The sequence below is a fragment of the Taurulus bubalis genome, assembly GCF_910589615.1.
Source record: "Taurulus bubalis genome assembly, chromosome: 12".
Lineage (NCBI taxonomy): Eukaryota > Metazoa > Chordata > Actinopteri > Perciformes > Cottidae > Taurulus > Taurulus bubalis.
The window spans coordinates 18953841-18972456 of record NC_136600.1 but is presented as its reverse complement, the minus strand read 5'-3'; the positions used below and the strand labels follow the sequence as shown (position 1 = coordinate 18972456).

General features: G+C 41.6%; 1 protein-coding gene across 1 annotated transcript in view; it reads left to right on the top strand.

Moving 5' to 3' along the window:
- Positions 1-232: 232 nt before the first annotated feature.
- The window catches only part of adam22 (ADAM metallopeptidase domain 22), a gene marked incomplete at both ends in the record, with an annotated part of 50136 nt that continues 31752 nt past the window's right edge, over positions 233-18616 (top strand). The window contains 4 exons of the mRNA XM_079227304.1: positions 233-329; positions 616-776; positions 3833-3909; positions 15522-15588. Coding sequence (XP_079083430.1) covers positions 233-329; positions 616-776; positions 3833-3909; positions 15522-15588 — 402 coding nt within the window. The remainder of the gene's footprint in view (positions 330-615; positions 777-3832; positions 3910-15521; positions 15589-18616) is intronic.

The following is an 18616-nucleotide window of genomic DNA, read 5'->3' as shown; positions in this document are numbered from 1 at the left end:
TCCCTGTCTCTCTCCTCCACGCCTCCTCCGTGCTGCTGATCCGCGGGGTGTCGGTGCGCTCAGACGCGCTCGGCGTTCAGACTCGTCAGGACCCTGATGGCCCCTAACCAGAGGGACTGCGCTAACCAGACCACCAGTCCAGGCTTCAAGCTCCCCTAGCGAAGGCAGGACCCCGAGAGCCTGCTCCTGGAATACCGCATTGTTTTATAATTTCCAACAAGAGCGAGAGGGGATGATGCTGATGATGCGCCCGCGATGGTGGATTTCCCTTTTGTGCGTCTGTGGATTGATGCACGTCGGTCATCAGAGCAGCCCTAAAGCCCCAAAAGGTAACTGATGCTATTTTAGATATTACATAAAGGATCCTGCAAACAAAGCGTTACATCCCCATTAATAGGCCTTTGTTTGTTTTTGTTTTTTTTGTATAATAGCTTCGGCTACTTCGTGTTCTCCATCTAAAATATGCATGTAGCCTGTAGCTGTTTCGTGTTATCAAAGGAAAAAGGACCAGTCGACAGTTCAGATGGCGGTGTTTGGGATGAATGTGTCTCTGTGTCCGTTTCCCGCACGGAGCGACAGGCGCGCAATGAAATCGGTGTGTTCCTCTCTCTGCAGGAGACGCCTTGTCGAGCTTGAAGGCTCTTCGTGATGCAGGCAGGTTTGTCGGGAAGGAGGACACGGTGCCTCTCCGCCTGCTCTACAGTCGGCACAACCACAGCCAGATCACAGAGGATGAGCTCAGCACCAGGGTGAAAGCCAGCTCCGGCTCCACACAGGTACGGTGTTTTAGTGTTGTCAGGCTGTGTGCGCGCGCGTGTGTGTGTGCGTGTGTGTGCGTGTGTGTGTGTGTGTGTGTGTGTGTGCTGCTCTGTTTACTGCGTGTTTATATGTTGCATTGATTCATCTCCTCCTCTGCCCTTGTTTTCAGAGGGGAAGTTAATAATTGTTCATTACAAGCAAAACACAAGAAACCTGAAACGTTTAGGCAGGAACAGGCCACACTAATTAGATGTCTGCAGGTGCTACACAGGTCTTCATATGCAAAAACAAAACGGATCACTCTATCTTTAAACTGATATTGCATTTTCAGCACAGGGGATTGGTCCTCGGTTGTTACTCTGCCAACACTGCACATTTACTGAAGCAAATCAGCTGTAGTCATCTAGCCAACAAGGATGATTAATTATTTAGGGTTAACTTTCATCCATGTGTCCAGCTGGGTTGCTGCCTCACCTATACCAGCTCATGTTCCATTCAGCAGCATCTTTCACTTCAGTCATGAATGAAAGTCACCAGAGGTTAACTGTCACAGCTTGATTGAAATATCTGTGTATGTGTGTATGATTTTATCAGCAGAATTCAGTTTATCACAGATACATCGGTATAGGAGAGCCGAAACTGTGTCGCCATTATAGTCCACCCACCAAGGGGCAGTGACTTTAAAGTTTATTTAAGTGTTAAATAACCTGCCTTGGTACACTGTTCGCAATTCTGTATTAGCCAAAACTATGTTCCCAAATGGATTGATTCCCAAGATAATTCATTAATTTAAATAAAGATATACACATATACATATGTTCACGGTTATTTCACATTATTTTGCAATGTGTTTACAACAAGCAAAAATGTAAAAGGTTGTAAAGCCTGCAACGCATGCAGAACTTTGTTTTGCAGCGGTTTTGGACACTAAATGCACTAAATTCACCTCAAAAGTATGCAGCAAGCTGTTGGTGATTATCTAAAGTTTAGATCATCACCAACAGATTTCTGATTATTTCCAAACGATCTTGTGCAACACAACTCTGTTTGACACGAAAGACGACCAGAGCCATTTGTTATGACTGATACTGTGCAGCAATACTCATAATCACTGTAACTGAGTTCACTGACTTAATTCTGTGAAGCAACATTTCAGATGAGTCAATTAGCAGTGTGCAAGGCTGTCATGCGTTTTTAATTTGTGCGGCTTAGGTTTGTGTAGGCTATCCTATTCAGGGCTCAGAGAGTGGAGAGGGCTACAGATGGCAGCAGGCAGGGAGGTGTTAACCCTTTGTCTCTCTCACACCTCAAACGGAGCTGCAGCCTGATGGGTTAACAAGCTAACCGGAACCATCTGCCATGTCATTTTAATATTTTCCTTTTGAAGCCGATGCTAACCTCAATCGCAGGTTTCTCGCTTAACACAGTCTTCATGTGAACTGGAGTTTAAAGTGGAGAAAAAACTCCTGCAGAGAAAAATATTTGCTCAAATCATGTCATATCATGCCTGAAACCTCATATTTGAAGTCAATTTCCTTCTCTGAACCCAGCTATGATACACGTGTAATTCCTAAGTTTACAGCTCAGGAGATGTGTTTATCTTACTCTGAAAAATATATTGAATCAACATCAGTAGCATCCTCAACGTTCTGATTAAGCTATAAGAATAAACATTGCAAGTCAGGATTAGATCCAGGCTAGGAGGAGACAGGTGCTTCTTTGATTTGATTTCTGATGTTCTGAGTCTCTTATTCTCCAGAGAGAGTTGAATCTAGCCCGCAATCATTCGTGCACAAAGTTTGATCAGGTATTTGGCTGTTTTTAGACCAACAGCCTAAAAACAAATCTGTCAAATAGTTCTGAAAATGTGCGACACCCAGCAGGTTATTTATAGACTTCTGTTGCATTGCCTATTTTCAGTTTCACCACAGAATAAGCAGTGTGGAGTTCAGCAAAGTGCCTATGTTGATTTGGTGGCAAAACAAACTCTTCAAGTGGGTTCGGAGTGTGTTGGTTTGCATGTTTGCCTTCCCGCCTCTCAGTCTGCGTGCAGTGCATTGATAGCACTTACAGTCATACTTTAACAGTCGTGAGTGGAAAGTCAGGCCTGCTATAACTCAGAAATCAATGTAAGAAGAGTCACTGTGGTGGTTTCAGAATATTGGCCCAGCTCAGTCAAGCTGGGATGTACTTTCATTAAATACAATTACTGGTACCTCCTCCCATCATGGATCCAATCTGCCGGATTAGATTTCATCACAAGTGTGCCTTGGAAAGGGATTGCCCTTTGTGCACGCTCACCCACACACCCTTCTACCCGCTCATAAATGCATTGACCACGCACAAACACACACCTACAGACAATAGTCTGTGGTCAATGGGGACCTCAGAGGCTCAGGTCATCCTTGGGTGAGCACAGAGGCACCTCCTCAAATGGAAATTAAAAAGACGCACACACCCCACCTGCTCTCGTTGGTTTGTAATGACGGTAGCCCACGGGCCGGGTCTGGGGGAGGGTGTACTGTGTTTTAAGTCGGCTCTGGGACACCCCTGGATCTGCACAGGAATGATTGCTTGGAGTTCTCCTTGGCCAAGGGTGTGCAGTGAAGCCTGTACCATATGTGTCCAGAGCTGGGAATGAATCAGACCCTCCTCCAGCCAAATCAATCACACACAGCACATGCAGTCAGAAAACAGTGTTCCTTTGTCCGTTTGTGTGTATACACATCATTGCTGCCAGAAAAAATATGCTTCAGTGAAACTGTTACAAACACAGTCTGGTAAACATAGAAATGAACGGTCACCCAGATAAAAATATGTTTTGCATGTTTACATAAGTATGTGTAACTATATTTCTGATTCGTGGCTCAAGTGTTGCGAGAGATCCTTTGCAGAAATTAAAATTCAGAAGAAGACAGACCTTGATGGCTTAATTAAAACCGCCTTATTCTCACTGGTGATTGGTGCTGAAAAAGACAATGCAGTCATCCATCAATGTAGAGGAGAATTGATCCATGCAAATCATGATGAATTGACGCATGAATATGATAATGAATGGTCTTTATCTTTTTAGGTGAACCATGTGGCCCAAGCCAGCTTTCAAGTCGACGCGTTTGGCAGGAAATTCCTCTTGGATGTGGAACTGAACCAGTGAGTATTGGATTCTTAAATCTGTCGATGTGACGAGCTAACTACCAATCAATTGTTATAACCGTCTGGTTGACGTCTTCATTGCAGATCTGTTGGTAGCTTTAAATAAAAAAATGCTATGGCTTAGTTGAAAATCACAAAATATTGTTTTATTAAATGAGGATGGATTCATTTTTATTCCCTAAATGTTCATACACATTCACATGCTTGTTAAAATGATCCCGGCAGGAGTCTTATGTCATTCTCTCGGGCCTGAGCAACACTTGTTTACTGTAAATCAGTAAGCACATATTATGTTAATCGAGTACTGACTCAGTATTTCAGCTTACGTTGGCCATTATGGTTCTGCTGGACAGAGTAATTATTTTCCTGCTCTCGTATTGCTGTTTGTTGCCTGTTTTTGGTAACGTGCTCTTCGGTTATAAATATCTAGTACTGGTGAGTGCTGAAGAGGGCATTTGTATGAACGAATGTATCTATGTGCGTATGTATGTGTGTGTGTGTGTGTATGTTTGCAGCAGGTCAGTTATTGTGTGTGTGTGTGTGTGTGTGTGTGTGTGTGTGTGTGTGTGTGTGTGTGTATGTGTGTGTGTGTGTGTATGTGTGTGTGTGTGTGTGTGTGTGTGTGTGTGTGTGTGTATGATTTAGAGGTTCCATCATAATAGGAAGTGATTTACGGTAAAGGCCGGAGCACTGCCCTGTCAGACATTGATATTGATCACAGCACTGCTGATGGAAAACAAGCAACTCTCTCTCCTTATTTTGTCTCTCCCAGCTTCTCTCTCTCTCTCTCTCTCTTTCTGTCTCTCTCCCTCTCTCCCTGTTTCTCTCTCTCTCTTTCTCGCTGCCTCAACCTCAACAAAATCCCCCCTTTTGGCTTCTTTCTCTCTAAACCTTTCTGTGTTTGTTTTGTTTCGGTTTCCCTCTTTGAGACCGTGGCTTGTTTGCCTCGTTTAGCCCCCAAACCGAAAGCCGCGAACACACATAGAGTGATGCTGCCTGCCTGCTCTTCACAGCGGAAGTCACTCCCCTACTGAGAGAAACGTTACATCACAGGAATTCCCACGTTTAGAGGATATGTTTCTGTGAAGCCTGCAGCTCACTGCGTGACACATCAACCAGTCATGAATAGAAATGTGTCTCCGCACACACAAACGGACATGTATGCACAAGCTGTCCCACATGCATGTATACATACACTTTCATCAGCACTTGGTTTGATGCCGAGTCATTGACATTGAGTCATTATTCATGTGTGTGACATTGTGTGCTTACAGCATCCTTTTTCCATAATTTCTAAACTGTGACGCTGAAGGTCCCTCATCATGTTGATGGAAAGGAAACTTAATGAAATCCTGTGCAGCTTTCCACAGAGTGAAGTAGCCTCCATCCAGACAGCCCTGGGCAACAGTTTGACACGTGTGGTTCTGAATATGAATGAGAAACTGGGATCAGTGCAATAGAGCATTATACCGTGTGACATTCAACTGTCTTCTCTAAAAATCTTTGTACTTTTTGAAACAATGAACCAGAAAAAAACTAACAAACCACAATATCAAATATCTCCTAGCAGCTTCTCATGTGTGAGGATTTGCTGCTGTTCTTTGTTATATTTGATCATAAACTGAATATCTTTAGGTTTTGGAATGTCGGTCGGGTAAAAAAAGCAAACTGATGTTATAGGAAACTGTGATATTAAGAAATTAAACAATTAGTCAATTAATTGATCGGTCAATTGATAGAAAATGTATCTGAATCAATTTAAAAATAAATTAAGCGATTAATCAAGCAACTTCTGGATCCAACTTCTCAATTGTGATTATCTGCTGCTCTTCTTTTTTCTTTTTTTATAGCATTGCATATCTTGGTCTTGGAGTTTGGGACTCTTTATTAGACAAAACAAGAAATTGTGACAAATACAATTATATTGTTATAACAATTAACAGATAATTCAAACATGAAAATAGTTGGAGCCCTGTGTATATGGTGATTGGCATTGTTTAAGTTCTCTCATGAGGCAGATCTCCAGTTTCCCTCTGTGTCTGAATGAGTACATCCCAGATTCCTCTTCTTGCGGCCCTCCTCTCATCATCATCGTCCTCTACCACACTCCTCTGTGAGCCAATCCCCCGCTTGACAGCTACACTGATTTTGTTTACAGATAGCTTTCATGCCAGACAGATTAAACCCAGTTGATGTGTGTGTGGGTGCAGGAGTGGGAGTTTTTTTTTAGCTGAACAGTTTTCTTTTGGCCTCCTAGTTCTAATTTTGATCAATGATTGACTCTGCTGCTGTGCAGTGTTTTGTCTTTAATTGTTGCCATGAGCAAACAAAAGTTGTTCAGCTCTAGTTGTTGGTTGTGTCTCAACTGCTGCAGTACTTATTATCATTATTATTAATATTATCATTATCTCTGAATAGCCTTCTCAGAGTCTTTGCCTTGAGGTTAATGTTTGCATATAGACTGTGAATAATAGGTGTGGAGGCGTTTGTTTCTTATATGTCTTATGAACTTGAAACATGTGCTTTTTGGAGGAGGAGGGAGGAGGATGTGTCACTCTTACCTGTCTTAAAAACTTGAGAGCCCTGGTTCTATCAGTAGCAAAATGTTGTAGTGACATGAGTCAACCATCTGAAGTGTGGCAGTCTATAGAGAGAAAGTCAGGAGGGGGTTGGTAGGTCATGGGGTCTTTCCTCCCCCGCTGTCTTTGTCTAGCGACTATTTACCATTCATGGGCTTGATTTTGCTGAAAATGTGCACAGGATGGGGGTTGTCTCTTTTTTAAATCTCCCTCCACACACACACACACACACACACACACACACACACACACACACACACACACACACACACACACACACACACACACACACACACACACACACATATACACATACACATACACATACACACACACACACACACACACACACACACACACACACACACACACACACACACACACCTTTGATTGCCATGCCCCTACTACCCATTTGCCCCTCCCGTCCCACCTGCTCTTGCTGAATAATAGATGTTGCTTTAAGATTAAAGAGGCACACGTGCGGGTGGTTTCCGGTTTGTCCATCGTGAATTGAAAGGGAAACTTTCAGACGACATTAGGGCTGTCCTCAACCAAAGAAATTATCAATCGACTAACACTCATACAATTTAGTTGACTCACTGGGATGATTTAATCGTCAGATCTGTAAAATATAAATATACGTTTTTTATCAAATTTGTAATGTCACTCAAAATTATAGTAAACGTCAATACTTTTTAAATCACAACCACAACTTGCTTGTTTTTGCAACAGTTTAACATGATTTGATCACAATGTGACGATACAAATCTATTGAGAGTTAATTAAATGATGCTATTGAATTCCTGCCCAGGCAGGAATTAATTGTGTTGTTGAACCAAACCATTGACCAGGCTCGTTCCTATCAGCTACTGTTATCATATATTCACCACATTCATTAGAAAGCCCAGTATTCTATCTTATGTATTCAAAACATATATTCCATAAACTGCATAGTTTCCGATAACAAATGATGACAAGATGGAAGATAGAAGCTTTACTGTGCTAAGAGTGGTTCTGTGTCTGTGTGAGAAATAGTGAGGGAGTGAGCAGAGGGGAAGTGTCTTTGTGATTTTATATTCCTACAGTATGTAGGTTATGTATGTGTGACAATGCGTTCGTGCAGCTGTAGAGAAAAAACGATGGACCTTTACAGTGTTATGAAATAATCCGCTGCAGCAGCATTAAGAGAAGAGGGTTTCTCCCTCTCCTCGTGTGCCATGTTGACACTGACAGATACTCAGTGTATTATTATTTCTACCACTTTGTTGTGTCAGAGAAATAATTTATGCAAATGCTGAGGGTCAGTTGCAGGCAATGCTAAATGCATTATTCATTTTTGTGAAAGGAGGCAGTGTTAGTGGAAAGGGGGCTGAAGGGGATACATCACTGATATAACCATGTAGTCCCCCTAACTGCCTGTTTGACAAGGAGCTAACCAAACATCGCATGGTTCAATAGTTTGATGAATGTGCACATATGTGTTGGTGCGTCTGTTCATAGGCAGAATGTGTGTACGTGTGTGTGTGTGTGTGGTTCCTACCATTGCAGTCGTCAATATGATGTGAAATGCTGCTGCAGAGTCTTTGTGAGGGTCGTCTTGCTGGGCCTCAGGTGCAGAAGAGGCACGTTAAGTGTTGTTTTAATTAGAGGCAACAAGGCTGGATAACCTTTTTAAAGTGCTCTATCTAGCACCCTTTTGCCTTGATTCGTTGCATCCTTACTTTCACGACACCAAGCTACTGCTTTGATAAGTGTGGGTGCATCCTCAATGACACAGTGGTAGTGTGACCACACATGTAATCCGTCAGTAAGAATGAGTAACTTCTCGCTTTTGTGAGCTCAAAAGCTCAAACAAGAATCCCCTTTTGATGTCAAATTGACTTTCAAACAACGTTATGTTTACATGCATTGTTATTCACCAAAAGCATTTTTTGTATCTTTGAAGGCTAACCACATTTGCAAAGCTGATTTTTTTCTTCTCTCAAAACACATTTTAAACCATGGATTGTTTCATCCATGTTGACTAGTCTTTTCCTTTTCCTTCGTTGCCACATTTATACACTGTCATTAGATAAGCTCAGCAACAGCGTGAAGGACTGTGTATTGCGCCACTTGCATACTTCCATGTGTGTCTCTGTGTAAGTCAAAAATACAAACAAAAAGGAGATTCAATAAAGGAGACTTATTATTAATTATTCTCTTTTTGCAGGTTTAACAACCTAGTGTTTACCTTAAGCGGCATTTTTTAAATCCCGGTGGACATCCACATTTTGTAAGAGGTGACATGATCCAACACCACCACACAAGCCGCAGATATTGAATGCTAGTTTACTGTGTGTTGTATCAGAACATTAGCGGATTGGTTTTAATTATTATTTATTTATATTGTTTATATTTATATTTTTTTATTTATACTTTGCACAACATGATCGCCATTTTTATTTCAGTAACTATGACGACTAAAATATATATATATATATATATATATATATATATATATATATATATATATATATATATATATATAATCACTTGTTTTTGAGCTGCATAGTGGGAGGAGTTTCTGGTTCTTAAAAATATTTTTTTACCCAACAATAAGCTCTCATCAACTTGCAGGACAAATAAGTGCATCAAGATGCCATCCAACTGATTTCACGTCCATGTTGACTTCAAGACTTTGAGTGGATTTTGGCCGTTGGCCGTCTAAAACGTGTGTTGCATGCGGCAGCCTCGGACCGTGAATGGTGCTGATGCTGTGGTGTCATCTGTGTGCATCCCTGCGCTGTGTGCGCGTGTGCGCGTGTGCATGTGTGCATGTGTGTATTTATGTGTTTGTCGCTTGTACTTACATGTGCATTACATGTGCATGCAGCCTTACATATCACATGTATGATTTAAGTCTTTCTCATGTCCCACTCCAAGATTATTTATCATCCACCCGTGTCTCGCTCCCTTCATCCTGACATTGATACAACCAAACACTCTTCTCCGCCGTTTCCACCTCCATCTCTATCTCCCTTCCTCCATTCCTAGTTCTGTAATTTATTGCAGAGAAGCGTGATCTGATTTACTGCGGGCTTAATGAGAGAGAAAGAAAGAGGGAGAGAGAGAGAGAGAGAGAGAGAGAGAGAGAGAGAGAGAGAGAGAGAGAGAGAGAGAGAGAGAGAGAGTTAAGGATGGAGAGAAAGAAGAGGACAGAGAGACATGTCCTTCATGCATCCTTGAGTCTTGGTGGGTGGGTTAAGTAAGTGCAGGAGATAGGGAGTGATAGAGTGTGTGTGTCAGTGTGTGTGCATGCTCAAGGGAGGTAGGTATACTTGAAAGGAGTACCCTGAAAAGAAAATAGTCCCTGCTACCTTTCCTTCTCCTTCTCCATCCCCTACTTTCTTCTGTTCTTTGCTTTCGCCTCAGGCTGTGCTTCTTTCTCCGATCTGTGCGTTGGCTGACACACACACACACACACACACACACACACACACACACACACACACACACACACACGCTTCAGCACATAGTTCTATCTATCACATTGGGAATTATGTTTGTGAGTCTGTCTGTGAGAAAATGCAATGCTCACAAACAGTATATTACAGATTGTGTTTGCTAAGTGGCTCAGCGTCACAACCAGAATAAGTGTGTATAGTCTCTCCTGGTAATATAAGGGAGTGAGTGCATGTTTGTGTGAGTTTGTGCCGTGTGTCAGGAAGGTGGATACAGATTAGGCGAGCAGGGTTAATTCAAAAGAACAAATAGCAGCATGGATGTTTGCAGTAACAGTGTGTGAATCGTTTGTATTTTTTTTTAGGTTGTGTTACTTAGTAAAGACATGTCACACTTCAGAGGCCATGGTCTGCAGGAGTTCTTTTGGGATTTTTGAGGCCAGATAAACAGTGTTTAATAGGGTCACATTATTCAAATCAAGCCGGAGTACAAAACTCATATATCCAGTTCTTATGAGCAATCTGAGGAAACGTCAGGGATTCATGTCATGTGGATTCATCACCTGGGCAAAATTAATGTCTGTACAAAATGTCATGGCAATCCATCCAGTAATAGAGATATTTCAGTTTGAACAAAAGTGGTGAACATCACCATCCTCACAAATGTGAAGGGTTTGTGTTCACGTTGAATTACCGGCCTCCTCTTTTATGCTCCATCATTCCTCCTCCCTCTCCCTCTCTCCTTATATTCATTTATGTCCTCCCCCCCCCCCTCTTCGGTTGAGCCGTCTCGACGCAGTTTGCAGGATTAGTGGAGACAAAGAGAGATCCAGGAGCCGATACTTGCTGAAGACAGGGACAGAAGGAGAGACTGTTGTTCTCTCAGCAGGAAGAGATACTAATGCCTCTCTCAAGACTATTGTCTCTTATAGATTACTCCTTTTCCTCATGCTAAATAAAAATCAATCGGAATGATGGTTTACCATCAAGAGATTAACTATTTAACCACTGCGCAAAGCCTGATTGATTCAGTGGATAGATGGAGAGCAAATTTTACCCACAGACAAACACATGATCATGTTAGGGATATCTTATCAGCTGTTGAACTTAACAAGTAAACAAGTCATAATTACATGGCGCCTCCAAAGGTCTGTCACTGTTGACCCTGTTAATGTGGCGTGGAGTTGACCAACAATCCACATGTCACAGATACAGATGTGCATGTTCTCCTTTGTGACTACAACATCCCCGGCCACTGCATAATTCAGGAGTCAACTCTATTGGGCCTGTGTGTCGCGTGCTTAAAACCTAACTGCATAATGGAATGAGGATCGCAGAGAGCGGGAATACAAGCTTCCTGTTAGATTCTGCCTTTTTTTTGTCCCAATATTTCTTTTTGTGAGCGTTCGTATTCCCTGTGCAATAAGAGGTAGGATCCCAGTGAGTGTGCCGGTGGATATCTGATAAGTGATTGGTGAAGTGAATGAATTATAGCCTGGAGACCTTTAATGAGGCCTGAGTGGGAGGGAGGACGAGGCTAGAGAAGGGGGTGGTGGGCAGGTGAAAGCAGCTGCAGCTTTCCAGCTTTCCCCAAAGAGAAACCCCCCCACACCCCACACACACACTCTTTTGCCTGCTTCCATCTCCTTCCTTATTTCTCTTATCCACCTTTCCATCTCAACACCCCCCTCTCCATATTTTCTCTGACGCACTTCTCCCATCTATTTCCTCAGCGCTCCCCCATTCTCATTACTGACGCCTGACACAGCACATGTTCAGTCCTTTGTCTGCCGGTGCCCGTTTATTACTGTGTTAAATGGCAAAAAAAATCCATATATGTAGTCCATTTGATGACAACAGTGTTTGTGTGCAGATGTGTGTGGACGTATGGATGCATCTTATCAAATTAGCTTAATTGCATGCTTATATTTGTGTGCTTTGGGTGTTTTGAGAAGAGTCTTTGAAAGGCACTATGCCTGAAAGCAATGAAAAGCATGCTGCTCTAACACTTGTGCCAATTCTCTCCCTCTCTCTCTCTCTCTCTCTCTCTCTCTCTCTCTCTCTCACTCACACACACACACACTGCCAATCTGTCCTTTTTGTGCTGTTTTTCATCCCAGTGTCACGGCGGTGCCTGGCGACACAGATCGTGAGAGGAATTTTAGGCCACACGTAAACTTGGTGTGTGTGCATGATTTACTTCAGGAGATCAAACTGGGTTGCCACAGCAGATTTTTCACCCAGAGCAAATTTAGAACAAAATACTTTAAAAGGAAAGAAGAAGTCTGATGGGACTGACAACCAGACGGACTTCTCACTGCTTCTGTCAGTTCTTACTTCCGTGAACTTATTAAAGTTGAATATGTCAGAGCAACATTTTCAGAGCAACATTTTCCCAGCTGAAGCAGCGTCAGTGCTCTTAGATTTCTTTGTGTGTGTGTGCGCGCGTGCATCTGTGTGTGTGTGTGTGTGTGTGTGTGTGTGTGTGTGAAGTGTAGAGAGAGCAAGAGAGGGATGTGATTACTATGTAAATGTCGGTTCTAGATTGGTTATGAAATATTGTAAGCTGAAAGTGGAGCGTTTGCAAATCCATCTCTGAAATCTCCTCCAGGCCTGATTGACAGCTGGACGCCAGCTCTTAAACAGTTGTTGCCGCGGCGACAGAGCCAAAAAAACTCTCCTCCAGTACAGCGGCGGATGCGCAGACCATTTAGAAAAGCAATGAGCTGAGATAATGAGAGCAACAGACACTGAATGAGCAGGAGATGTGTGTGCTGTTCCCGTCATCTCCGTTTCAGCCACACATCTGGTCTGACACCTCTAGGTGCCAGATAGCACACAAATATGTCTGACATGAGATAGACCACTTGTGCCACCACAAATCTGTTACTTTAAGCTCTTGTAATGATGTGATAATTTATTACATTTATGAACTGCTTATATTTCTGTTTTCCCTCATCGCATTTTTCTGTTTATTCTTGTTAATGAAGTCTTCACTTCGTTTTACAAACAGCCTCCCTCTGATCATCATTTATGTTGAAGGTTTGCAGAGGGAGGGAGGGAGGGAGGGAGAGAGGGAGGCAGAGAGAGGGAGAGAGAGGGAGACACACAGATTCTAAGAGGTCTCTCACAGTTATGCATTTATACATAGTATGTACACATGCTAACAGAAATAAGAGGGGGGGGGGGGGGGGGTAGTCTTTGTGTGTGTGTGCATGTGCGCGCGTGTGTGTGTCAGCGTGGGGGATGGGCTCGAGGCTGGGTCTACGCCTTTGTCTGTCAAATAAATTATTTAAATCCCATAACAATTAAAGCTGAAATCTGTTATCAGCGTCCTCCATTAGAGGCCCGTGTGGCGGCCTTGCTGCCTCAGTATGCTCCTCGCTTGCTTCCCCTGTCTGGGCTCAGCGTGGGGCCGGATAAAGATCGCAAGCTCTGAATCTTAAACACACATCCCAGCAGAACAAAGGCTAACAGCGCGTGCCTGTGACCCAGGGACTCTCATGCACTCACAGAACGACTTCATCACAAGAGCGTGTGAATATTTTGACAGCGATTCTTTTTGATGCAAAAATGTTGATAAAATATTACTTGCGTCTCAGGAGTCATGGCGTGTTTAATTTGCAAGACGTTGTTGAAAGTCTGCAGTGAAGTGTGATCTGAGGTTGGATGGTGTGAAGTGTGTACAATGCGGGGTTGCTTGTTTTACAGGGTTTTTTCACGAGGGAGCGTTCCGGTATTGCATGATGGGATTTCTCTTAGGACTGATCTATGTAGTCACACCCTCATTTAACTTTCACCGGCTCTTTCCTTTCCCCTGTCTCATCATTCCCTCCTTGACAGCCATTCTCTCCCTCTTTCCATTTTACCTCACTCTCCTCTCCTCTTTACCTGCATTTTGTTTTATTGCTGTAGAAAACTGCCCATTAGTCAACTTAGAAGGCAGCCTCCTTTGCGTGGGTGTGCATGCTGATGTCAGGAGTTTCACTTGAATAATATGCGGTTTATCAGCTTTGGAAAACTTTTACTTCCTGAAAAAAAAAAATATTTGAAAAACATGTGATGTGTCTGCCTTCAAACGCAAAACTATTTCTTATTAATCTTATTGTCGCCGTTCATAAGAGCCCGGAATCATCAAATGTGTTTTATATTTATTAAAGCACTAACTATTAAAATACTTGCTGATTCATTTCCTGTATATCCACTAAATGATTCAGCAGTGTTGAATGTGTCTTCTTTTCTTCAGTGAATCTCATCAACACAAATATAACACAAGATGTCATCTCCTAACATATTTACTGTGAAAAGGAGGGTAATTGACAAGTTTTTATTTGTACAATATGCTTTTTCAATTTAATTCATTTTATCTATCTTAATTAATGCAGTAACATCAAAACTTTCAAACGGCTTATGTGACACTGAAAAATTGACAGTGAAAAAGATTGAACATAGTTGGTGTGTTTGGTTGGTGAACAAGGTGAAAATTCATGTCGATGTTGACAGGAAGTTGGAGTTGATTGATGTCTCTTTGGTTCAGTGCAGCTAGTGGCCTGTTCAGATACTGCATATACTGGTTGCACATCTTTATATCATTTATATTACTCTGACTGATAGACACAGCAGCCTTGGCAGTAACTTAGTTGCTTTGGAACATTTTTCAAGGCCCTTAAATCACCAAATGTATAGTTTTATCTGATAAATATATATTTGTTATGCTGATTTTAACCTATTGTTTGATTTCTATACTGCTTTATTTGGTACAATGTTGGCTTTAATGATTCTTAGCATAATATGCATTGTGTGTGTGTATGTTTGTGTGTATACAAGCCTCAGATAACTGTTGGCCCTGGCACCGCTCACTGAATGTAAATTTAATGTAATAAAAAACCACTGCTACACTGCTTTGTGTTTATGTATGCGAGTATGTGTGTCCTTGCTCAGGTCACCTAATTGAGAGCTTAAAATAGTCTGAAGAAACCCCATTCAATGCCGTGTGTGTGTGTGTGTGCGTGTGTGTGTGTGTGTGTGTGTGTGTGTGTGTGTGTGCGTGTGCGTGTGCGTGTGCGCGTGCCTGTGCCTTGTGTGCAACACAGCTCATACATCTCTGTCTCGGTTGGACCTGCAGTGTGTTTCTCCGTTGGGATTCTTGGGCCCAGCTCTGCTGAGAAAGCACACACAGACTGATTTCCTCTTATTTATGCCACTCTTTCTCTTCCTTGCTCTCTCAATTTATTTCTTGCCTCTTTTCTATTCTGCCTGTGTCACTTGTTTTACTACTTACTGATCTTCATTTGTCCTTCATTCCTCGGATACACACACACACACAGACACACACATACACACACCAGCCATTTGCTAGAAGGCTGGATTTGTATAATTGTGTTTGTGTGAGTTTATGTGCTGGAAATAGCCTTGTCCCTGTACGCTGGTCTTAATTAGCCGGGCTGATGCTCTGAAGCTTTGTGCTGCCAAGACCGAATACAATCATCCTATAAAATGCAAGCATGCTTGCATATCTGTGTGACACTTGAATAAAAATCACAAATTTTCTAACTTGAATTATCTTTTTGTATTTCCTCTCTGTTCCCAGTGATCTGCTGTCATCAGGGTACGTGGAGAGGCATTTGTCAGAGAAAGGGAAGACTGTCGTCACCAGTGTAAGATTCTGCAAATCATCTCTCCTCTTTGCTCACTCACTCTTCCATTATTAAACAATTTTCAGTCAGAAGGAAAGTACAGTGTTTTTTGGTGCTGTGATCTTGACATTAAGAACCCATTTGCCCTTGGTGTTACCACGCAAACTGTTTCTGGTTATGTGGATAAGGATGAGAGCATTTTAACACAAGCTGTAAATGCATGCACAACACACTCAATTCAAAATGCCATTGGATTTTCGCTTTTAAATCTAATCAGATCTCAGCCAGGTTCAAATACAATCTGTACAGTTTGAACACATTCTTCAAGCTGCTGTAATCAATATTTTGTAGATCAACAATGGATCAAATGACTATGTGTAATGGAAAACCCACGAAGAATTATCACTCGTCTCTATGAGGCATTTTAACATCTTTGAGCTTATGCTAATGCTTGTTTTCCATCACATTAGTATTGGCCACATTTCTGTTCATTACCTGCTCAGACAGACAAAGTTAGCAACTAATACAGTGGAGCATTTAGCAGCTAAAAGCCATATTGCTGAGCTAGAGAGTATTTGAATGACATGTTTTTAACAGAAACACACCTCCAAGTGAATGCTGATGTTGCTCCTTTTCTGCTGGATGTATAAATAGGTGACTGGACAAAACGTGGATGAAAATAATCAAACATTCCCACAGGTTATTCTCCCTTCCTGAGCATTTAATTGGTTAATGCTACTTTGTACACACATAACAATCACAGCCCATCCAGTCTTTGTTCAGGGGGCCAAAGTGGCCTAAACCTTCCACTGACATGAAATTAAGATTGCTTTAATAATCCTCTAAAATCTGGACTTCAGTTACAGGACACCTACTGAGGCGTCATGTTATATCACTTAAGTGAGGGGATTATAATGGTCAGGATTTATTCAGCTAAGAAGCAGATTAGTGTGATATTAGATACTTTACAGAGAGGGATCCAAATCACTACACCACATATAGTGGGATCTAGTCACTTGTAATGATGGAACTTATTACAAAGCATCCTTTCTGTGAATTAATTCACCTGGTAGATGAAGATCCACAATGAACTCTGTCTTCTGTTGTAATGCTTTCCGTCTATAGAACAAGAGGCTCTTTCCTTCCACTTTAATAATGGCTGCTGTTCAGGAAGGTTAATATGAGACAAGCTGCTGTTTGTCACACACAGTAGAGGTCAAAAGCCAGTGTAACACAGCAGCTCTTCAGAAAGGTCCACCTCAGAATCCTCTCTGTTCTTGTGGTACTGCGGTGATACAGGTAGTAGCTGTGGCATGTGGCAGTTCTTGCTTTCTGTACATAGTTAATTTACTGCAATGAATACAGGGCAGGAAACCATTTTTTTAAAATTAGTTTTGTTGTGCGCAGGCTACAAATCATTCATCAATCATTAAAAATGTAAATATGCAGAGATTAGCATAACAGCTCATTTACGCCCGCAGTATCCTCGTTATTTAAAACGGACGAGCAAATACCAGCCGAAAGACATTACTATACAGTATTATAAATAGTAAAGTTACAATTTATAAATAAATATAATGCCATTCATCACAACCTTTTTCCTAAAAAATGTAATTGAATATAACCATGTAAGTATCAAACAGTATAGGGAAGTTAGAATCAACCTACATAAACACCATATATACCATGTAAAACTTCAATACTGGAAACAATATGATGATGTAATAATAATTGGTTTTGTTATGGAGTACTTTAAGTGTGTGTTCATAGAGTGAGTCTATTGGCCTTAATATGAAAACTGCAATGAGCAATCCTGCTCATTAATCTTCAGCACTGCTCACAATGATCCACCCAAAAGTATTGATGAAGTACATCAGTACCTCTATAAATAGTATGGCATGCACAAATAAACTCATGTACACTTACGTATGTACACACTTTCTGTCTCATGAATAGTAAAATATGATATATATCTGTATAATGTCTTTCTCTAATTGCCAAACTTTCAGAGGACAAAGTGTCCTACTTGTTTACCAACTGTCAGGCCTCCACCTTTTCACACACACACACACACACACACACACACACACACACACTGAGGATGTACCCATGGCACTGGCTGGGTTTTGGGTGTTTCTTGCTTTGATGAGAAGTGGAGCAGAAGGTTCAGGGCGACAGGGGGAGGAGAGGCGCTGGGCTAGTAGAGCACAGCACCTCTTATAAATAGCCCTCACTGTCTCTCCATCACACATTCGCCCCACGTTTCTTTACCCAACCTCTCTCTCTCTCTTCATCTGTAGCTCCAATTAGGTTTATCTACCTAATTTGTAGAACTTATCTCGTTGCAACCCATATGTTTCATCTCTGTGTCAGAATATTCAATTCATGTTCCCTCTACTTTTGGTTGATTCTGGCCGTGCATCTTGGATGTGAAAATAGAGAGAAGAATGCTAAGAGTGACATAACTGGGACTGAGAGAGAGAGAGCAGAAAGAAACAAAACTCAAAAAGAAGAAGAAAAACAGCAACAATCTGATTGATCTGACTAATGCAATTTAACTCCAATAATGACAGTAATAACAGTTTATGCAGATTACATAATTGTATTTCTCTACATCTATGAGGACCAGGATCAGCTCTAAACATTGACTGGTAATTATGTGTAACTCTAATTCCTGTAAACCTGAAATAGCTTTTTAAGGAAAAGAGCATTATTAAAGTTATGTTGCCACATCTGTCCACACAACGTTGTTTTTTATTCTTTATGGTTTGGGCTCGCCTTGCCCCTCAGTTACAATTAAGGGAAATCTTAAAGGAATAGTTTGGCATTTTGTGAAATACACAAATATAATCTCCTTCTGAGAGTCGTCTGTATTCATATAAAGCCACGGAGATGGTTAGCTCAGCTTTGCATTAAGACTAGATACATTGGGACTCAGCGGTCCACAGTTACTGGAGTGATGACAAGACTCCAAATAAGATGTAATATATTATTAGTGAGCTTTCGGGGGTCTGGTAGGCACATTTGGTTGCCTTTGGACAGATCAGGC